The following is a 20,295-nucleotide window of genomic DNA, read 5'->3' on the forward strand; positions in this document are numbered from 1 at the left end:
TTGTATTTTGCTGAGGTGGTCAACTCCCCGGGTCCCTACTGTCGACATGTGGTTAACACAGATTTCTGCTCTTATTCCTCTTGAGAAGTTGACTCATGACCTTAACCATAAATCAGATAAGTTTTGGAGGATCTGGGAACCTTTGAATTCCTTCTTACAGAAACTTTAACTGATCATCTGTCCCTGGAAGAGGAGGGCTGACTGCTTTTCACTTTGTTTCATTTTGTTTATTTCAAACACGCAATTCACTTACCTGTCTCCTGTCATCTTGCTGATTTTGTGTGTGTATGTATGTGTATATATTGGTGTATGCATGGATATATATATTTATATATATGTAGATATACATATTGCAGCGCTCGTGTTAGTTTGAGCATGTGACTAACCAATGTTGACCTGACAGCCATCACTTTCAGCTTAGTTTTAATTCAGTTATTATACATATTATTATATTACAGTTTGAAATATGTACAAGCCTGGATAGCTGGAGGGTTTTCACTTAACAAACGTCTACATACCTGTGCGGCCGTGAGGACATTCGCAATAGAAAGAGGCTACGCGGTCGTGACAGGTCGACCCGTGGTAGCAGGCGGCACTGGCGCAGTCGTCGATGTTCTCACTGCAGTCGTCACCGGACCAGCCGTTCACACACACGCACTGGTAGCTGCTGTACGTGTTGTGGCACGTGCCGCCGTTCTGGCACGCGTTGGGCATGAGCTGGCACTCATCGACATCGTCCGTGCAGAGCTGACCTGTGGGGGGAAGTAAAAACTTTTCAGATGAAAAATAACCAAACAGAGTTTAGTTTTTTGATGATCATATCACATATACCGGAGCATCAGTGCACAAACCTGTAAATTCCGGTTTGCACTGGCAGTTGTAGGTGTTGACTCCATCCACGCAGGTTCCTCCATTTTGGCACTCGTGACCCGGACAGTCATCGATGTTGTGGTTGCAATTTTTACCTGTAAAACCTGAGAAAAACAAGAGAATGATCAGCCACATACTATTCACTTCACTGTGGGTTCATTGTATCTTTTCTGGTGGAGGAGACTTCAGTTTCTCATTTCTGCTGGTTTCAAAACAAAAAAAAAAAAAAAAAAAAAGGGAGGCACACTTCTCTTCAGTTAAATGTGGTCAACTGTCTTTTCCTTCCCAGGAATAAAAAGCAGCTGTACCCAACTGTGGCAAGAAGACATGAAATAACATTCACTCTTCTTTACAGTTACACAAGAGGCAACCACTGGACTGCATGGGTGGTGCGCTCGGTTATAGAAAACACAAAGAAAAAACCAGTACACATCATAACAGCCATTTTTTTTACAGTCTTACATTCCTGAAAACCTGGAAGGTGGTTCTACACAATTAGAGGCACAGAGCTAATAAAATTGTTGAAAGTTTCAAGCAATATTGCATTAATTTTGAGTGAATCTATAATAGTTCTCATATAGCTAACCAGCAAAAAAGTTCAAAATTCATTTCCTGACACTAAAACACTTACAAAGCCCCAATATTTTTTAATTTCCCCCATTGGGGGATGAATAAAGTATTTTTCTATTCTTCTATTTTAAATCAATGTTTGCAGAATTCTAATTCTATGAATTATGGCATGTAACCACCCCCTTTTGATAGCTGGAATAATGTGAAATAGGAATGCACAATGATATAAACACATCATTTTAAGAGAAATATCATCATCAGTTCAAAACTAAGACAATCAAATGAAATCAAAAGTAGTGTCTGAGCAAGAGGCTTGCCTAAAGTTTCCGGTTTGTTTTTGCTTCATAAAAATAAATTAAACTTACAGTTTTTAGAAGTATTTCATCCAGCAAATGTGCAACTCTGAAAGGCATTGCTTTTACCTATGCATCCTAATAAGAGTAGTAGTTTATGATTATAAAGTATAAATTTCGATATGAAAAATGCTAATTCTTGTCATCTTAATTTTATCTGTTAATATAGACAATTTTTTTTTCCATTTTTCTGACCTGCGCCATATTCCATAAAAAGTTGGGACAGTAAAGCTTTCCTCATTTTTTATTGTCACCATTCTTTCTCATAACATTTGTTGTTTTGTCCTGTTCTTCCTGCAAACATCTTTCGGTGTGCAACCGTAAAGGGTTGTCATTGTTGACAGACCAGTCCAGTACCCTCTTCTTCCTGTGGTTTTGCATATTCTTGGACGCCCCTGGAAAAGACATCTTGAGACAGTACATGTTTTGTCTCTCAGCACCAAAGTGCCTAAAGTTTAAACTCGCTTTGCAAAGAGCAATGACACAACACCATACCATCACAGAGCCTGGCTTTTGGAATTATTGTTGATATTAGTCTGGATGGTCCTTTTCATGGATACAGCTTTTGTACAAAATCTTGATTTCAATCACTTAGACTAAAATCACCCGACTAAAAACATTATTTCCTTTCTTTACATGATTACTAGTCCCTATATTGCCCCTACCCAAACTTTTTTGGAAAGTGTTGCTGATCTGAAATGCGAAAATAGTTACATACTAACAAATTAAAAGAATATGATGTGAAAACGTAAAATATCTTGGGTTCATACTGTTTGAAATAAAATAAAAGTCCAAATAAATGTAAAAATCACAGTTTAAATACATCAAATAAAAGTCAAGACAGTTATTTTTACTTCTCTTTTGTCTGATTTTGAGTTGGAAAATGTTAGTTTGACTATGTCAGACGTTCTCCACATTTAGGGGGGCGAATATATGCATACACAGATACTGTAATAAGCCAAAAAGAGTTGGAGAATATCTGAGAATATCATCAATAAATTGGTGTGATATCATTAGACATTCATCATCATTCAAAAATGGGGCACTCGTAAAAACACTGCTTCAGCACAGAGCCTGTTGGTTCAAAGAGTATCAGCCAACGTCCTAGAAAGTGACCTTTGGGCTTTTCAAGGAACAGAGGAGGCTGTTGGTGAGATGGGATGGAAAGTTGCCAAAAAAAATCAGTACATGGAATTCTGAAGACAGTGGAGACAGAGAGCAAAGTCAGTCTGCGCGAAGGTGAGAGCGTACTGGGAAGGACTGCGGTCCCAGCAAGCTTTCCTTCTCTCGAGCATGTGAACCGGATGTTGTCCTTTGACCATTTCCTCATGATAAGCCCAGATGCCTTCCTGCTTGACTTTGTTCACACACAACCCAAACCAAAGCAGAAATACACGCGTACTACCTACACACACACACAGAGGACACAACATAAGCAGGATAAGCCCTGCCTTGGATGACATCATTGCTTAACCAGCAAGAAGCACTGATAGTTCAAGTCAATTATTTGTTTTTCCAAATTAATAACCTGACCTTAATCTGCGAGGGCGTCAGCTCATGTCAGCTAAAAAAACGAGGATCTACTTAGTCTGGATTGTTCCAGTCGATTACAAAAGACGCCCCATGCTGGATGCTGAAATCTCATTTTCTAACAGCTCATTCTCATAACTGCATTCATCTAACAGTTTGGGCATTTTTGACTGTCCTGCAAACACAAACGTTTAGGTGAACATTTACCAAAGTTGAGCTAGATTTAAGCCCTGTGGCAGGCCATTCAAGTGGCTCTACAAGAGATCCTCTCGTCAGCTCAGACCTCCTGTAATGTGGCTCTCGCCTCAGGATTTGATTTACCTGGCACGCAGGAACATTCGTAGCTGGTCTCTCCCCTCTGAATGCAGGTGCCTCCATTGTGGCAGGGCGATGGGTTGCAGGGCAGGTAGCGGCTCTCGCAGTGCCTCCCTGTGTACTCCGGTGGGCACTGGCATCGGTAGCCGCCGACCTCGTTGATGCACACGCCGCCGTTTTTGCAGAGTGGCGGGTTCGTGTCGCACTCGTTGATGTCCTGTTTGCACGTTTGTCCGAAGAAGAAAGGTGTGCAGGTGCAGATGAAGAAGGACTCATAGGAGGAGCAATGCCCACCGTTGGCACACGGATGTGAGGCACAGGCGTCGGCTTTTGAGCAGTCTTTGCCTGAGGACATAGAGAAATTATGTTCAATAACCCCAAAGTGAACCTTTAGAACAGACCGCGATTTTATGTCAATATAAAGCTTTGTAAATCATGTCTTGTTACCTGTCCATCCAGGTGGGCAGCGGCACTTATACGTCTGAAGACCCTCTGGTTCACAGGTGCCTCCATTGCGACATGGTGAGCTGAGACAGACAATGCTGGTGGGAGTCAGGCAGCGGCGGTCTGTGTAGCCTGCTCTGCAGGTGCAGTTGAAGTCCACTGTGTTCCCCTTGGAGAAGGCGCGGCACGTGCCACCATTCATGCACGGCGAGTTGTTGCATGGGTCATGAATCTGGCACCTGCTCCCATAGTATCCGTCCCGGCACCTGGAGGAAGTGAGAGGTAGAGGTTTATAAAACTGCAAACAGGTGTGGATCAGAAGAAGCTACATTTGTGAGAAAGATGAGATAAACATCTTGTTTTTTATTTATCTAATATGTGAAAGAAGCACATATCTAAATATAAAAAAGATTAGCACTGCTGCGTATCTATTGCACTACCTTGTTCTTTTTTTAAATTCCTCTTTATTGCTGCTCTCACTCTCTTTTTATGTACATTACATTTATCTGGCAAGTTTGACACAGAAATATACCAAGAAAAAGCACCTCCACTATGGTACTCACAGCATACTGAGAACTGACGCTGAAGTCTATCCTTTGCATTGTTAAGTTACACCAAAGGGGCCTTACTTTAACAGCAGCATAAAACAGGTGAGAAAAGCACTGTCCAGACTTAATGATTATGTGTATCTGAAATTTCGATGATGCTGCAGCCATCTAACCTCAATAAAATGATAAATCCCAAAAAGAGTAAACAGTAAACTGCAGATATGTACACATAAAAAGGTGACATATTAATCAATTATCTAAACATATCACAAGAGGGAAACACAAAGGGGGACGTATCAAGAACACTTTTTCTGTGCTTGGGAGTTTCTATTTTGAAGCGTGAAGTCGCCAACTCAAAGCGTAAGAAAGAAAGGAGCTAATAATGTCTTTGTTTCACATCTTATATTCTTACTAGGAAATAGGACTTCTAAATGGCGTTCTTCAACGTATCCCAAGTGGGAAGTTGGAAGTTGATTCTAATTTCCCTTTTTTTTCACTGAATGCACCGTTCTCCACCGTTAGAAACACAAACTTCGGTAAAAAGCAGCCCACATAGGCAACAGTTCTAAACTTTAGCTGCTAAAAAACATTGACATGGATGAAAGAATCGCAGCATGATTTAGTTTTTTTTGTATTACCCCTGCTGCCAGCTGGTGCTGTGTTTTAAATTACCTGGGTCAGTTCAAAACATAATGAGAGGGTGCCCAGCTGTCGATGGTAAAACTACACAGACGTGGTATGTGGCAGTATGAGCTCGGTTTGCTCTGTGAGCTGGTGTTAGCGCTGTGGCAGTTAACTGCATGCTCTCTCATGCAGTAATACGTGCTTTGTGGATTACTAAATATAATTAATGTCTACAATTACGTTTGTACAATAACTTGAAGTTGTAGAACAGATCTCAGTTAGAACAACCCCCTTGAAGAGTTCGCTCTGAAACCGGCTGCTGTAAACAGAGCTGTAAATTAAAGGTTTAAAAGGGAAGTCCTGTAATGTATCTCTATGATATTATGACCAAAAGACGTCAATTAATTTGGACCTCGGAAGATTGTGTCAATTTAAAAAAGAAGCAGAATATGTCACCTTTAAATGTTATAATGGCTCATTAAATTAAATCTATACATTAATCGATTCATGAATTTTTTTTTTGCTTTGTCTGGATTTACTCTAATCTCTCCCGATAATAGGCAGGATGTTACTGAAATGTAAATAATCTGAACACTGAAATACACATTTATGTCTTTATAAAAACACTCAGTCCTAAATAATTATTACTCTGCTAAAACATTTCCTTACGTTATTCATGCCCTTATCTAAAATTGGCAGTAAAAAAAGAGCAGTTACAATCTAAAGTCATTTCCATTTCTTTATCTGTCCAGGCAAGCATTCTCAAGATTAATATAACACTACTGAAGAAGCAAAGATCCCTTCTTTGGGTGTGATTGTGCTTATAAATCAGCTGTTTGGGATAGAAGGCCTTCCTTTGGAGTTTTTACAGCACAGTAGCACAGCCATGAGAAACTAGCCTTTAAACGACACATTTGTCTCTCTACCGTCACCCCTGTGAACAATGTGATCAAAGCTGTAAAACGGAGCGGCCTGAACAGAGGGAGGAGGGGGTCAAACTCCTGTGATGTTTCTCACAGGTTGCGTCTGAGTCATAAATGCCGCTTGGACCCCAGCGAACAAATGCCCGCAAAGAGGAGAGCCTCAGATCACATAGACACATTCACACATTTACAATTACAATGAGAGGAGCTGAGGGGTCGTCCCCGGAGGACGCACACGGCCACACACACAGCGCTCACGCACACACAGATAGGAGGAGTATGTTCATACAACAGTTGGGTGATGGGTTTGCCTTCTACACTTCCAAACTTTTAAAAATTATGTTTTTAGACAGTAAATAGCCCATCATACAATTAGCAAGTTTGACCAGGAAAGCCCGCAAAACTGAAAATCAGAACACATTTCAATAAGAATAAAAAAACTATTGATGTCCAACACCCACACCTTTTTCGCAGTTCTACAAACAACTCCGCCTTACTGCCACAATCTCGTATTCTTCACCAGGAGATACTCAAAGTTATCAAAAACACAAAGCATCTAATCGACGGCAGCGGAGATAAGGAAATCAAATCTTTATATTTTAAACTCTCTCTCGACAAGGCATCTATGCCACAGTTTCAGCTGCCGGCCAACATTATGACAACTTCAAAGAACTGTGCCACCACCTCAGCGCTCATCATTCTTTCCTCCCCAGAGAGGATTTATTCGAGCATCGGACAAGGGATAAAACGGAGAAGACCGTGGCGCAACCTCTGTCATGAATCATTCCTGCGTGGAGGGAAATTACACAAGGAATGCCGAGGTATCCAGATTTCTCCTGTTTTGTATTTTGGGTTGGGGGGTGGGGTCCATGTTTGTCCAACACCGGTTTTCTTTGAATATTGCCATTTCTTTTCCTATTATGAGTAAAAACATCCTGCTCATGTCAAAGCCGGCTTCCCACGACATATAAACCCAAAGTCACTCTAAAATACCTGACCAGAGCCAGCAAGTCTGTTAGCCCTGAGGGGCTGGCAGGACCATGTCCCCAAACATTCCCAGGGCGTCCAGCATGTGTGTGTGTGAGCGCATGGAGAGGCCGAGCTGTGGCCCCTCTGCAGTGGCAGGAGTGTATTTAGACAGGGTCTCCCTCTAAGGGGATTACACAGCCTTAGGACTGTGGCAAGGTAAAGAAAACATCACATGCTAGTCCGCCTGCTGCATAAACAGTAGCAACGAGCGGTGGCATGTCACCATGTTGACAGTGGAGTGTGGTGCCTCGGCTGTGTGTCTTTTAGCCTCTGATCTTTGAGGTGGTAAGGTCAAACCAGCAGGAGCTCACACATTCAAGTCAATACAAGGGCAAATAATCCAGCAAATTAAATAGCAAAGATATCAGACCCTTTCAACAAAGTTCGATACATCTGCAGCATTGTCTTCCCCTCATCATTTAGAGATGAAAACCGCCTTTTAGTCTCTCAAAACACTGCAAGGAGCTTTGATTATGGAGTTGAAAAGCAGTTGAAAAAAAACAATCGGCGATGTGCCAAAGTAAATGAACTGCCGATATATAAAGTGAGTTTTTTTGTCTTATCAACTATTTAACCATAAGCCACATTCAAACAGCATTTTCTCCTACACAGACAGCCCTTCTTCTTTCACACCCCCAAAGATGACTTTAGGATAACATTGCGGTTCAGTATCTTGGTTAAAAGATATTTTTATTGTTGTTGCTGTGATACAGAAGCTCTGCAGCTGGGACCTTTTGCTGGCTGAAACTTCAACATGTAGACATGAGGTCCACACTGGACTAGAGACTTTCAGTAGGTGATGCAGACTATATAAAGAGCAGAGTGGCTAAAGGCAAATATTTACAACCCAGTCTCACAGCACAATAAGAAATAAACACAATTTAATCAATTGGTTATTTTCCACAGTAAGGACTTTTGCATTTTTGCAGACATACATAAAAAAAACTGCATAGAATAAAGTGTCACAACATTTCATTAAATACTGTTGTACTACATCTAAGAGATGACAAATTCTGCATTGGTAGATTAGAGAGGTTAAAGGATGAAGCTACACAAGCAACCATCGAGCTGCCAGGTCCCATCCCGACCAGTCATTTAATCATTTAAATGTGACTGTTTCAGGTGCCATTCCCCTGTGCTTTCAGTCTCTGTTTCGTTGTTGTTTTACAAACTACTTGGTTAAGGTTAGGTTATTGTTGTTTCCAGTTTTTTTTTTTTCTTATCTACTGTCTGGGTAACACAATATATCCATCCATCTATTTTCTATACCCGCTTAATCCAATTTAGGGTCGCGAAGGGGCTGGAGCCTATCCCAGCTGTCTTTGGGGGAGAGGCAGAGTACACCCTGGACAGGTCGCCAGTCCATCACAGGACCAACATAGAGACAAACCAGACACACAACCATGCACACTCACACTCACCCCTCGGGACAATTTAGAGTCACCAATTAACCTAACATGCATGATTTTGGACGGTGGGAGGAAGCCAGGGTACCTGTAGAGAACCCACACATTCACGGGGAGAACATGCAAACTTCACCACATCACAGCCCTCAGAATACCCAACACAATATAATTCTTGTTAAAATTGCAAAAGAAACAGCGTTAGTCGTAGTGGGGTATGCTGTACCTTATAAAACACAACTTTAACAGGATGAGACCTGAACAGGTTAACCGAAACATACATGTAACACGTGTCCTAGTGTAGACATGTCCTCGTGACATTCCCCGCTATAGTTGACGTGCTTTCGAACATTAACTTGTATTTTGCTCTGCCTACAGGTTGATGCACAGGAGCCTGAGTGGGTGGTTCTTTTGGAAGAACTTGGACCCGGTGGATATGGGCCATAAAATGCCATTCAGTTTGTTTTACACTTGACAACACCTCATTGCACTGATCAAGCATCCACGTTTACACTACTGTCTGATTCTTATATGCTTAAATATTCATATAAATAAAAGAAATTATCTTTTGCTGGCATTTTGCATGTCTGTTCCCGTTCTTGTCACGATCTACCAAGTCGGGTGGCAACAAATGTCTAAAGGTTACCAAAAACATTGTTCGACAGCAGCCACACTAACAAGTTGAGATGCTTCTGCACACATTTTTTCTTTATCACCCTTGTTTAAAGAAATGGTCGACAATCTGTGAAATAATCGCTGCTCGATATGGTAAAGTAATCGGTCCTATGTTTGGGATCAACACAGGCCCCAAAACTGAGCAGGCTCAGTATTGATCAAGAGCAATCAACAGTAAATAAATTACAGCTTCTTGAGTCTTTCAGAATATGATGATCTTATATATGCTCATGTCAAAAAATGTGATAAAATGTGTAACACTTCATTACTTAAGAGCACCATATGTGCTGCATTTTCCACTCTAATTCAATCTGAAAAGCATTTTTGTGTTTGAAATAGTGCAAATTCTTCCACATAATTCATCCAGCACTGTAAAGGACTGTAGAGGCATGTGTGTGCTGCAGGGTGGGAGGGTTTGGTGGGGGGGATTAGGGGGTGGGGTCAATAAAGAAGCAGCAGATCTGGCTGCGAGAAGGCCAGTCCAGTTAAGCCCCAGCGGTGGCGGGTGCTGAGGTCGTGAGGCGCCACACGAACTCGCTGGAAAAAGGCCGCAGGGAGCAGGTGCGCATGCTAATGAGGAGACAGCAGCTGCTGCCCCGGCCAGTCAGCCCCCCTTCCCCCATCCCTCCTTACGTCTCCCGCCTCCCTCTCTGACTCTGCCTCCTTCCTCTCCATCCATGGCATCCCATCCTTCTACTGTCCTCAGAGCCTGAAGAAAGGAAGGGGTTGCGCACTGCAAAAAATGTCACTAAAAACGCCTTTTTTTCCTTCTAACTTAATACATATATCTGTGATCGAACATATTGCAAATATATAAAACATAATTCCAGAATCAAGGTTGCTGATGCTGAAAATTGTTATTTTCCTTCAATTTTCAGACACAAATCCCATCTCGAATTGGCTATCTTTTGCAGTGTTGGTATCTGAATGGCCACCCCCCATCCTCTGTGTACTTAGAAGAGAAATGAGAAGCGAGACAGGAGTAGAAAGACGAGGGACAGAGAGCGAAGGATGAGTGGGCCCATTGTTTCTCCTCCCCATTCAGAACTGACCACAGGCCAGGCATATTCAGCTGTTACACCTCCCTCTTTCCTCTCCTCTCCCCCCGTCCTTCTCCTTCCTCTGTCTCCAAAAAATCTCTCTCAGAATCTTCTTTCATTCCTGAATTGCCCCCTTTTTTTCTCATTACTGGTTTCACTTCCTCTATTCAGTGCCGTACAGTTGCTGGAATCCAGTCGCTCCACTCTGTGCACCGTCTTTCCCTCCAAAATCCCCTTACTCCACTGAACCGCCTCCTTTCATTTGTGAGACATCACATTCAGATCTGTACGTCTCTGCTGACTACCACGCACTCCCCCGGAAGTTTCTTCCAAGATATTCCAAGTGGCTCTGCCACTTTTTTCGGTGGTCCTCAATGTTTGGGGCCAAGCGTAAGGCAAAAGAAAAGCATTAAATATAAAGCACACACAAGCAGTGGGACAAACAAAAGAGTTCTGAAAGAAAGGAAACTGGAACAGGCTTGGTTGGGCTTTTCAATGAAAGGGGCAGCCGGTTCAGAAGGAATTTTGCTGTTTACTCTAAAGAGTCTGCTGGCCTGATTCTTAACCTCAATAGAGACTCGCTGGCAGCCGCACTTTATGGTTCCCTGAAGAGACTCTCGCCAGCTTTGAAACTGGTATCTGTCCTTGAAAAACAGCCCAGCGTCTCACACCAAGGCCTAAAAGACAAACATAGAGCCCCCGCACCCTTACCTCGGAGCACGTGGACGCTCTATCCAAACACACTCCGGCTGAGGTGCTAGCATTAAGTCAACTGTCGCACACGCTGCGCAAAGAATGCTAACAGTTTGCTCTTTAACTTGGCGATACCCTGTCAAATCCAGACTCAGCACAAAACAGCTTTTACAGGCATCAAATGAACTGCCTCCCATCAGAGCACGAGTGTACAAAATAGGTGGGTAAGACAAAAAAACATTCAACGTCTCCTTTATGGAGTCGTCTGTGTTCAGTGCAAACAGAGCGAAGCAGCTGCTTCAACAAGAGAAATCTGCTGGCCTGGAGAGTGAGATAATCTCAACAGCAGCAGGTAAATTGGGCTGCTGGAAAGGTAAATAAAGACGGCATGAAAAGAGAGGCCCAAATCAGAAGCTGAGCAAATATCAGGTGTTCAGAGGCATCGTATAACTGTAGGACAGCAGTGGAATTATCTCTGCGGTGAGTCTGATACTGTTATTATCTTCTCTGTCATCCCAACCCAGCAGCCCTCATTGTTCTCCTCTGCGCTCACTTCTGGCGTGTCTCTTCTTCAATTGCTGCCGCAGTAGCCCGTGGCAACAGGTCCGCGCCACCGATAGGACGCGTAACAGGGCCGGGCGGCGGCTCGAGCCCGCAGCAGATGTTGTGGTGACATCTGACCCTGGGCCAGGCGTCACTCTAAAGGGGTTTTCCTCAGTGTCGGGCCAATCTGCCATCTGCCATCTTTCTGAGGTCACACACAGATGAGGGCATGTAGTGTGTGGGCTACACATGCGCGGTGTATACAAATAAAAAACCTAGAGAGTACACAGACTCAGGCAGCTGCATGGGCCTCACTTTCAGTGCTTTTTAAGAAGATTAGTGAATTAGGTTGTGCATTTACTCAATTATGGTGACATGCAAATTCTGTAATCCCATGGGACACAAACTCTGTCTGGTTCCATTGCAGTAAACAACATAATTAGGAGTATTCACTGATAATTCCTTATTTCTCCGTCTAAATAAGATCAACAGTTAAGACTGCGCTGCACGAATGTGTGAGAATTCAGAATACAGCACATGCAAAACAATTCATTTTCCAGTCTGTTGGCTATTAAAGTTACAGTGTGTAACAGCAACAAAGATCTACGAGAAAAAATGAACACGGTTTAAACGGTTTCAATTAGTAAAGCTGATTGCTTTCCTCAATGTTGTTGTTAGTTGTATGTTTTACTTCCTTGGAATGAACTTCAACATGGAAGAAGGGTTATGTTACCAATATAAAGGGCACATTGAGGTCGAGTACTGTTCAGAGGATGACGAAGAAGAAGAAAGAGGAGGAATTATAGCCTGGGTGCCAGCCGAACTTAGCCCCGCCCATAAAAGTTTTGGTCAGAAAGTTCGGTCTGGCTCTGCTCAGTTGGGAAATCATTATGCCCGACCAAGAATCGGTCGACCCAATCAGATTGCCAGGGCGGGCTTTATACGATGATGGGCAGATGATCAACAGGGACATTATCGACTACGTCACTAAAGAGCGCTTGGTTTGACTTAGTTTGAAACAAACATGGCTGCCGCTGGAGAGCTAGGGTGTGTAGATTCTGCCATCGAGTCTGTTCTACAGGATCTCCACATTGCATTAGTTTTGAAAGACGAACAGAGGAACGCAATAAAGGCTTTTATCGATAGAAAAGATGTTTTTGCCGTCCTTCCTACAACAAGTGTGTGTTGCTTAATCTACGTCACATACTACGTTGCTCTGATTGGTTGTAGATCTATCCAATTGAGCGAAGAGGCATTTTTTTCTCCTGGTTCGGTTGAAACACGCCCCATACTCAAAACTCTATTGAGCGGTATCAGACTCACATTCTGAGTAGAATCATGAGTATGACGTAGTCAGGCTAGAGGAATTAGCCTTTATTCAATCTTTTTTGGGAGAAGTTTGAGGCCACAAATTTCAGTAAAAGACTGAGCATCACGTTTATTACACAGTGCAAGAATCAACCTCATCCAGATGGACATCACTGATAAAGAACAAACATCTGTAGAGTGAAAGAGAAGTTGCTGTTTTCTCCTCCAACCGATATAGATTTGCTGCTGCACAGTGGGCGGGCAGCATTTCAGATGGTTGCGTTCTTCAACTTGACTACAAAGTGTCAAATATTGTGACATACAGGTCCTTTAAAATAGATAAATAAAAATAGGATTGCTTCATGTTTTAAACCCAAGAAAACCTTTAAGTGTATAATGTATGACATGTTATGAATGTATAACATTTCAATATAAAAATGACAAGGTCATGGCTTGATTGTTACAACTGGAGGGAAAGAAGCAGACAGGAAACACAGAGTCAGAAAGGAAGGACCCGTCCAGACTGACACCAAGGACACTGCAGTTTTCTTGGTACACCTTTGATATATTTTCATGTGTCATGTCTGTTTCTCAAGTGCTTTCTGTCGGTCAAACAGTGTTAGTGGAGCATATCTGTACCTCTGCATGACTCCCCCTCCCCTGGTCCCTCCTGTCTTCCCACCACCACCACTTCTCATTTCCTGGCTGTTTGCTTCTGTGCCTCGGCTAAGTCCCCTTTAGTCTTGTCTGATCTGTTTTAAAAGCACTGCCCAAGGGGCGAGGGGCCTCTTCTCCCTCCTTTCCTCTGCACTTCCCTTTCTCTTGTGCTTTCCCAGCAGCATGTACAGCGGCTAACCACGGTGGCAACTTTGCCACCACTGGGGAGAGAGTCACCAATAAGATAGACTTAAATTTAGCTTCAATCACGCAATCCGAACGTATTGAAATAAAAATAGCCTTCAGTAAAAACCAAATTTGGCAAAAAAAAAAAAAAAACTGGGGTTTTTGTTTGTTGTGGAACTGAAGCCAAAATTACCACAGAATCCCTACTGGTCACACAAATTACAGGGGGAACTCTCCACCTCTTGCCCTCTCCTTATGTTCATCCGTCTTTTCCTTCCTCTCTAATCGTACAGGAGAGCTGACCTGGCCAGCCCACATCTGGCAGCCTTCATTAGGGACCCTGTTTATTTGGGAGCATTATGGACACAGCTCATGGGAAACAACCAGCTCTCCCAGGACCAAACACTCAGAGTGTGTGTGTGTGTGTGTGTGTGTGTGTGTGTGTGTGTGTGTGTGTGTGTGTGTGTGTGTGTATGTGAGTGTGCGTTTCATGAGAATCATAGCAGCTCTAATGACTTCTGCCACTGCCTACTTTACGAGGCTGGGAACCACTTAAAGGCTTTCCGGGTGTCTGAAGGTGTATGTGACACGGGACCCTCAGGTTGTTAGGCATACGTGTCAACTTCAGAGTTTAATCCACAACATGAGAGAAATATTATATATATTATATCCTACATTATACATTATATCCTATATATACTTACTTACTCAACATGTATTCTTTCTGAGTTTGCTGTTCAATGTGTGTACAGTGAGCCAAATATTCTGTATGAGGGTGAAATTCCACTCTGTATTGTCTAACCAGCCAGTCTGACTCTGGTGTTCAAAAAGATGAATGGAGTGATAAGACCTTTGATCACAAAACAATCTAGTACTGGCCCTAATTTCCCCGTCCTAAAGTGTACATTGTCTGGGGGTAACGGTTGATACATTAACAGACTCTCAGTGGACAGAACAAACAAAACACAAACAAATTTACTGCAGGGTTTGGAAAGTCCAACCTGGCCATTTAATTGGACCGCTGCTATTTGTCCCAGCATGCACCGCGTTAGGAGAATAGATTTAATAACTGAAGGTATGCAATGCGGTGGACTGCAAGAAAACGTTCAGCATGTAAGTGTGCAGAGCACCTTGGACCATTTGAGTCCAGTTGAGTGTATTCATCAAGGAGGGACTACATCCCCTACTCCATTATCTGGGTGTCGTAGCTCAGTTTTGAGAAGCTGGATTTCAGTCAGACTAACATGTTTGCATGTATTTAAAAGTCTGTTTCTGATCAGACTAACACAGTGAATTTTTTTTCCTAGTCTCATGTTAATGTGCTCACTGAGATGAGGCTACTTCTTACTTATAATAGCCTTTTTCTGTTATTCCTAAGCTGTATTTTGGAAGTTTATCTACCCTGGACATATGTCAAAGTATCAAAGAAAGAAGATACATCTGTGTTAGGATTTGAATTTAACTCAAGCTGTAATTTTGCCTCACATCTTTTTCCTGCACACCTTTGCCCTCCTGTGTTCACAAAATTTAAAAACTACTGCTCTGGTGTGAGCCAAAACAATACTAAAGTAAAGTTCTTTATTTGCAGTTCGATGCCCTCTTGACCCCACACTACAAAAACAATAAAGTGTCAGTTTGAACACTGTCAGACAATCATGACTCACACCTTGCTCTTGTCATAAATGTTGCTGCTGAAATCCCTCCTTGCGTAACAGAAACATTGCTTTGTATTAGTGTTACGATCTAAATTTCCTTTTTCACGGTACAAACTGCTCTGTTTCCCTACAAAACCATCCCACTCCATTATCCTGAATATCCTGAGAGTGACTTTGTGTCAGGCAGTGACAGTGACTGAAAGTAAAAAGCACACCTGGCCGATAAAGTCAATGTGTTCCTGTGTGGAGATGAATGGGGGAATAACCACAAGTAATCATGGCTATTATAGAGCATGCTGCTGTGTGGGTGACTGCATGTCTCTCATAGTTGTTATACTATAACCAGCAGGCAGGTGGTCTGGCTGGAGCAAAATAAAAGAAATGAGGAAGTGTGGTTTGGAGTATGCTCAGCGCCTTTGTTTCACATACACACACACACACACACACACACACACACACACACACACACACATACTGACTGTCAGCGCCTGCGATCAAAGTTTATGTGATTTGTCTTGGCATATGCCAAACGGGGAGGCTCAAATATCACTAATCCCCTGCGCTGAGGTTCCCCACCACCAAGTTGCTTCTTTCAGCCAGAACTCCCCTCTCACCAAGTGGACCCTCGCCAAAGGGAACCTAACACTGGCGGCAGCGGCCATATAAAAGCCTTGCACTATGTGCTTCTCGCTGTGTGATGATATGATCAGATACGGCACCTTTTCTTCCCTCGGGCCACTCCGAGGCTGCTTCCTGACTCTGAATAGCAGAGCAGGGGGGGAGCGAAGAGCGTGCGAGGGAGTTAAGATAGACTCATCTGACCGGAGCAAACAGAGGTGCCATTGAAGAATGCCCAGAACCGGAGAGACAAGGGCTCACTTTCATTGAGGTGAATGTATACTGTAGCAGAGACAAATACCAGCAAGGAATTAATGGCTGCGGTTGTTATCGGCTGGATCTTTTGCTCCAACTCTAACAAATCAGCAGATCCGAACTGAGGGGTTTAAGTTCTCACTTTCACAGATCCTAAATGACTGCTACTCAACCAAAGCCCCAAATATCTTTCCCATTCAAACTTCAAAAACAGTCAGAAATGGCTGCCTAACACTGCGGCAAGCAACGATGTGTCAACCATGCTTGTCTGACGTTGAACTGAAAGAAAAGTTTACAAATGTTCCCTATTAAAGGAGACTCTAAAAGCAAAAAGAGGTGGAAATCCCAAACTAGTATGGAAACAATGATTTCATCCACAACGCCTTCAGCTTCAAAGATGAATTCAAACAAATCTTGTTAACAACTGTGTTGATTTATGACGGGATTACGCAGTTTAGGGGTTTCTATGCAGACTTGACTTGAGCCAACTAATTTACCTCATTAGTAAGGTGATTTATTCGAGCTGTATGTTTGCATCATTCACCAATGGTGCACACTTAAATCCACACAGTAACTCATCGCATCACTTCGCTATCAACAAGCTGTCATATGAGGTATGCGATCTCTCAGCAGCATCCTTCCTGGCTCGACATCTCTCATCTCTCTGGGCAGAGAGAAGCTCTGCCTCGAGCGGCTTTGATGCTAGTCATCCATTATGCCACTGGAATCTGCCAGATATTTTTCCTGGTCTGGACTGGCTCGGCTCTGTCACTGCGCTCTCCTGCTGCCAAGCCTGCGCAGTAAATGAGAGGCCTCCTCGAAGCTCTTTGGAGATAAACCTAAGTCAGGGTGTCACTGGGCCAAGCCAGATATCAGGAGCAGATGGTATTTATGGTATGTCAAGTAGGCATCTTTGACAGACTATATAAAACAAAAGCCCCCAACACCACTCACTTAACCTCAACATAACACTTGAGCTTAAGAGCAGCAGCTGTTTGGTTGAGGTGAAACCAAATCATAATTCTTCAAAGACTGAGGAGAGTCCAAGTAAATGGAATCCTCCATTCATGCTTTCATGAGGAAACACTAAAGATAAATCAGAATAAAGTCAATAATTAACTACTAATTAAAATAGTAAACATGTCAAATTCTACTCTTAATGTTGTCAGACGTTTGACATCTTTTGGCTTCGAACAGAATCCACCTGTTTGCAGTTATTCTTTGTTTCCATGTCTTGTTACAACCAGCTGCGATCCTTTGCAAGAGTCACTATGGAAGTCATTGATTTTGGAGAATACTTAAAGGAAGTTTGTGTAAAAAGAATGACGTTAGTCAACCTCATGCTGAGTTTAGGAGCTGGAAAGACAAGCTAGACGCTGGTTTTAACATGCATTGCCAGGTTCTCTGTGAAGCCCTGTTTACTGGCGTACTACCTTAGTTGAGAACCCAGTCGCATAATCAGTGTGATGGTTTTAGAGGAGGCTAAACGATGATTGTGTTCTGTTCTCTCAGGTTAGAGACGAGAAATTATAATGTTGCAAGAAGCATGAAGTGGTTGCATCATGCAGGATGCACAATTCACAGTTTGGTCTGAATTCAACTAGAAATAAAAAGCTAACTTTAATTTTTCATTGTTGCTGAACAACACACCAGTGACAGAACAGAACTGCATACACAACAGAACCCAGTAAACCCCATGGACTTAAATTTTTTTTAAAAATGACCCCTTTTTGACAATTTGCCCAATTTTTGGCAACCTTTGAACTTTTTCCTGGCCCTCTACTGCCACAATGACAACTCACACAATTAGAGAGAAACACTGAAACACACAACCACACTTTAAGCCTTGTGTGCCCGCTCAAAACTTTTCAAAACCGCGACTATGCCCATCTCCGTGTTTAATTGGAGACGTCTGAGGAGGACAGTGCAGCGGCACAATGCTGGCTTTGTGGGTCAGTCAAGAGGGAGGGTGGGTGTGTGTGAGTAAGGGGTGAATACACGACCAGACCAAATTAAGTTGTGGCGGGGGGCCAAGATGGTTGCCCACTTGTTGCAGTCCCGAAGCTTTGACCTGGCCGGCTCAATCATTGAGCGGTCACAGAGCTCTATGAGATGACGCTGGCTGCTACTGCTCATGCCAAAGTGGATATAAAGCTAACATGGCAAGATCCCGGAGCAAAAGCACGAGCCTTGTTGGTGTACACATGAACTGGAAACAGGTATGTGTGACATGAACCTGTCTCAGTGTTTTTAGCGGGTTTACAAACATCTCCCCTCAGCCATCTGTCTGGGGCAATCAGAGAGGGTGAGCACTGAGGGCCATTGAGGAGGGGACACAATCCCAAGAGAGAGGAGGGGGTGGTAGGAGGACGGGGTTTGAGGGTCTCTCTGGGAAGCCTCACCCAGATTAGTCACACAGAATTAATCGCGGCACAGAACAATGGTCGCCGGGCTTCTGGCAAACCCAGCTGTCGCTCCATGAGAGAAAAGAAAAACAAGATTTAGGGCTACGAGAGTTTGGCTGGAGAGTGGAGAGTTTGGCGGCAGTAACACGCACACAAAACACACTGAGTATCTCACAGTGACCCCTGTCCTCATCAGTGTCCACTCATTTCTGTCTCAGCTCTCTGACCATTTGCCTCCTAGAAATAGCACCAGCGGTATAAGGACCCCCCCCCCCCCCTCGGAGCCTTCACGTGGCAACCAAAAATCTCAGAGTAATTTCACATTCCACAATCCCACATTTCAACTCTTCCATAAGGGCATTTGTCATTAATTACTGGTTAGGATGGCAAACTCAGATGTTAAACTTACTTGCACTCTCCATTCCCATCTGGAGTTGCTTCACACTTCCCCTGGTTCAAACATGACTCCGTGGGCATGGAGCATCTCAGACCTGCAAATAAAAGCGTTACTACATGTGTATTGGGCTAAAACTCTTTGGAAGCCTGAGGTTATTTACAATGTGACACGTTTATGATGAAATGCAGTAGACGGCTTCCAAATTTTTGGACTCTCGACGGCATAAGAAATTACACCAATGTGGAGTCTCAGTGTGACTCTTGCCACTTTAAAAGTGCAGTTTTTTTGAGGTTGAAAACAGGACTTGACAGTGGCTTGGCAGCAGCGCGCTCCTATAAGCAGCTCTCCAGAAAGAGTTTGAGCCATTTGGAGGGAAACACAGCTTTGCAATTCTATTAGAAGAAAAAAAAAGAAAAAAAGAAGCACAACACCGGATCCAAAGTGCAGAGGCTTGCGTTTACACTCTAGTGAGAAAAGTTTGTCGGTGTTTGCTGGGAAGGTGGATTAACAGTTGCCTGAGTAAAGTAAAGTAAAAATGCACAAACCGGTCCATGAGAGTTGCTGGGCTCATGAAAAGACATTGTTTTAATGGCAACAGGTGCAAGGCATCATGAAAGTATATCTAAAGAGGGCTTAAGAAATGTGCAGGACGCGTCAAAGATTAAAGATTAAATCCATCATCCATCCAAAAGTTAACAAAACTAAATGTTTTCTGTCTCACTGAGGCAGCAAACTATTTAAGGTTTCCCAACACTCACCTCGTGTTATTCCTATCAGCGACAACAGGAAAGTTAGTTTCACAAACAAAATATGCATTCCTTCTGGTTTAAAAATATTGTACAAATCCACGTGTTTTTTTCATAGATCCGTTAAAGTGTCTTCCTCTTCGACAGGTAAAAAAAACAACAAAAAAACCCTTTCAGTTCATCCTAGAAAAGGTCCAAAGAGAGAAGAAGCACAGCGGACTCCGTGCATGAGATGTTGACACTTCAAGTCCCGAGTTGGGAATGATTTGAAGGGACTCAAGTCTCCATCCGCTGCTCCGCATTGAGGGGCGTTATTCTTCCACAGACACACTAACAATCGCACAGTTGCTCCCCAGACAGGCACAAGCTGTGAAACTTGATTAAGAGATAGCAGGGAAGTTTGTTTTTGAGTCCCCCAGCGGTTTTTCCATGTAGTGAGGGGTTTATTATCACTTCTGGATCATCAGTCCAGCGGTTTTCAAGCCCGTGGAAGTTAGCCTCTGTTAGC

The 20,295-nt window shown here is 43.1% G+C and overlaps 1 protein-coding gene across 2 annotated transcripts in view; it reads right to left on the reverse strand.

Moving 5' to 3' along the window:
- The window catches only part of notch1b (notch receptor 1b), a 43,839-nt gene extending 23,756 nt beyond the window's left edge, over positions 1-20,083 (reverse strand). For both annotated transcript variants that reach the window (XM_075467445.1, XM_075467444.1), the window contains exons 1-6: positions 19,800-20,083; positions 19,054-19,135; positions 4,086-4,348; positions 3,645-3,983; positions 852-974; positions 519-752 (exon numbers count right to left, since the gene is read on the reverse strand). In XM_075467445.1, the coding sequence (XP_075323560.1) occupies positions 519-752; positions 852-974; positions 3,645-3,983; positions 4,086-4,348; positions 19,054-19,135; positions 19,800-19,857 (1,099 nt within the window). In that variant the 5' untranslated portion in view covers positions 19,858-20,083. The remainder of the gene's footprint in view (positions 1-518; positions 753-851; positions 975-3,644; positions 3,984-4,085; positions 4,349-19,053; positions 19,136-19,799) is intronic.
- Positions 20,084-20,295: the final 212 nt, after the last annotated feature.

The sequence above is a fragment of the Odontesthes bonariensis genome, chromosome 6 (genome assembly GCF_027942865.1).
Source record: "Odontesthes bonariensis isolate fOdoBon6 chromosome 6, fOdoBon6.hap1, whole genome shotgun sequence".
NCBI lineage: Eukaryota > Metazoa > Chordata > Actinopteri > Atheriniformes > Atherinopsidae > Odontesthes > Odontesthes bonariensis.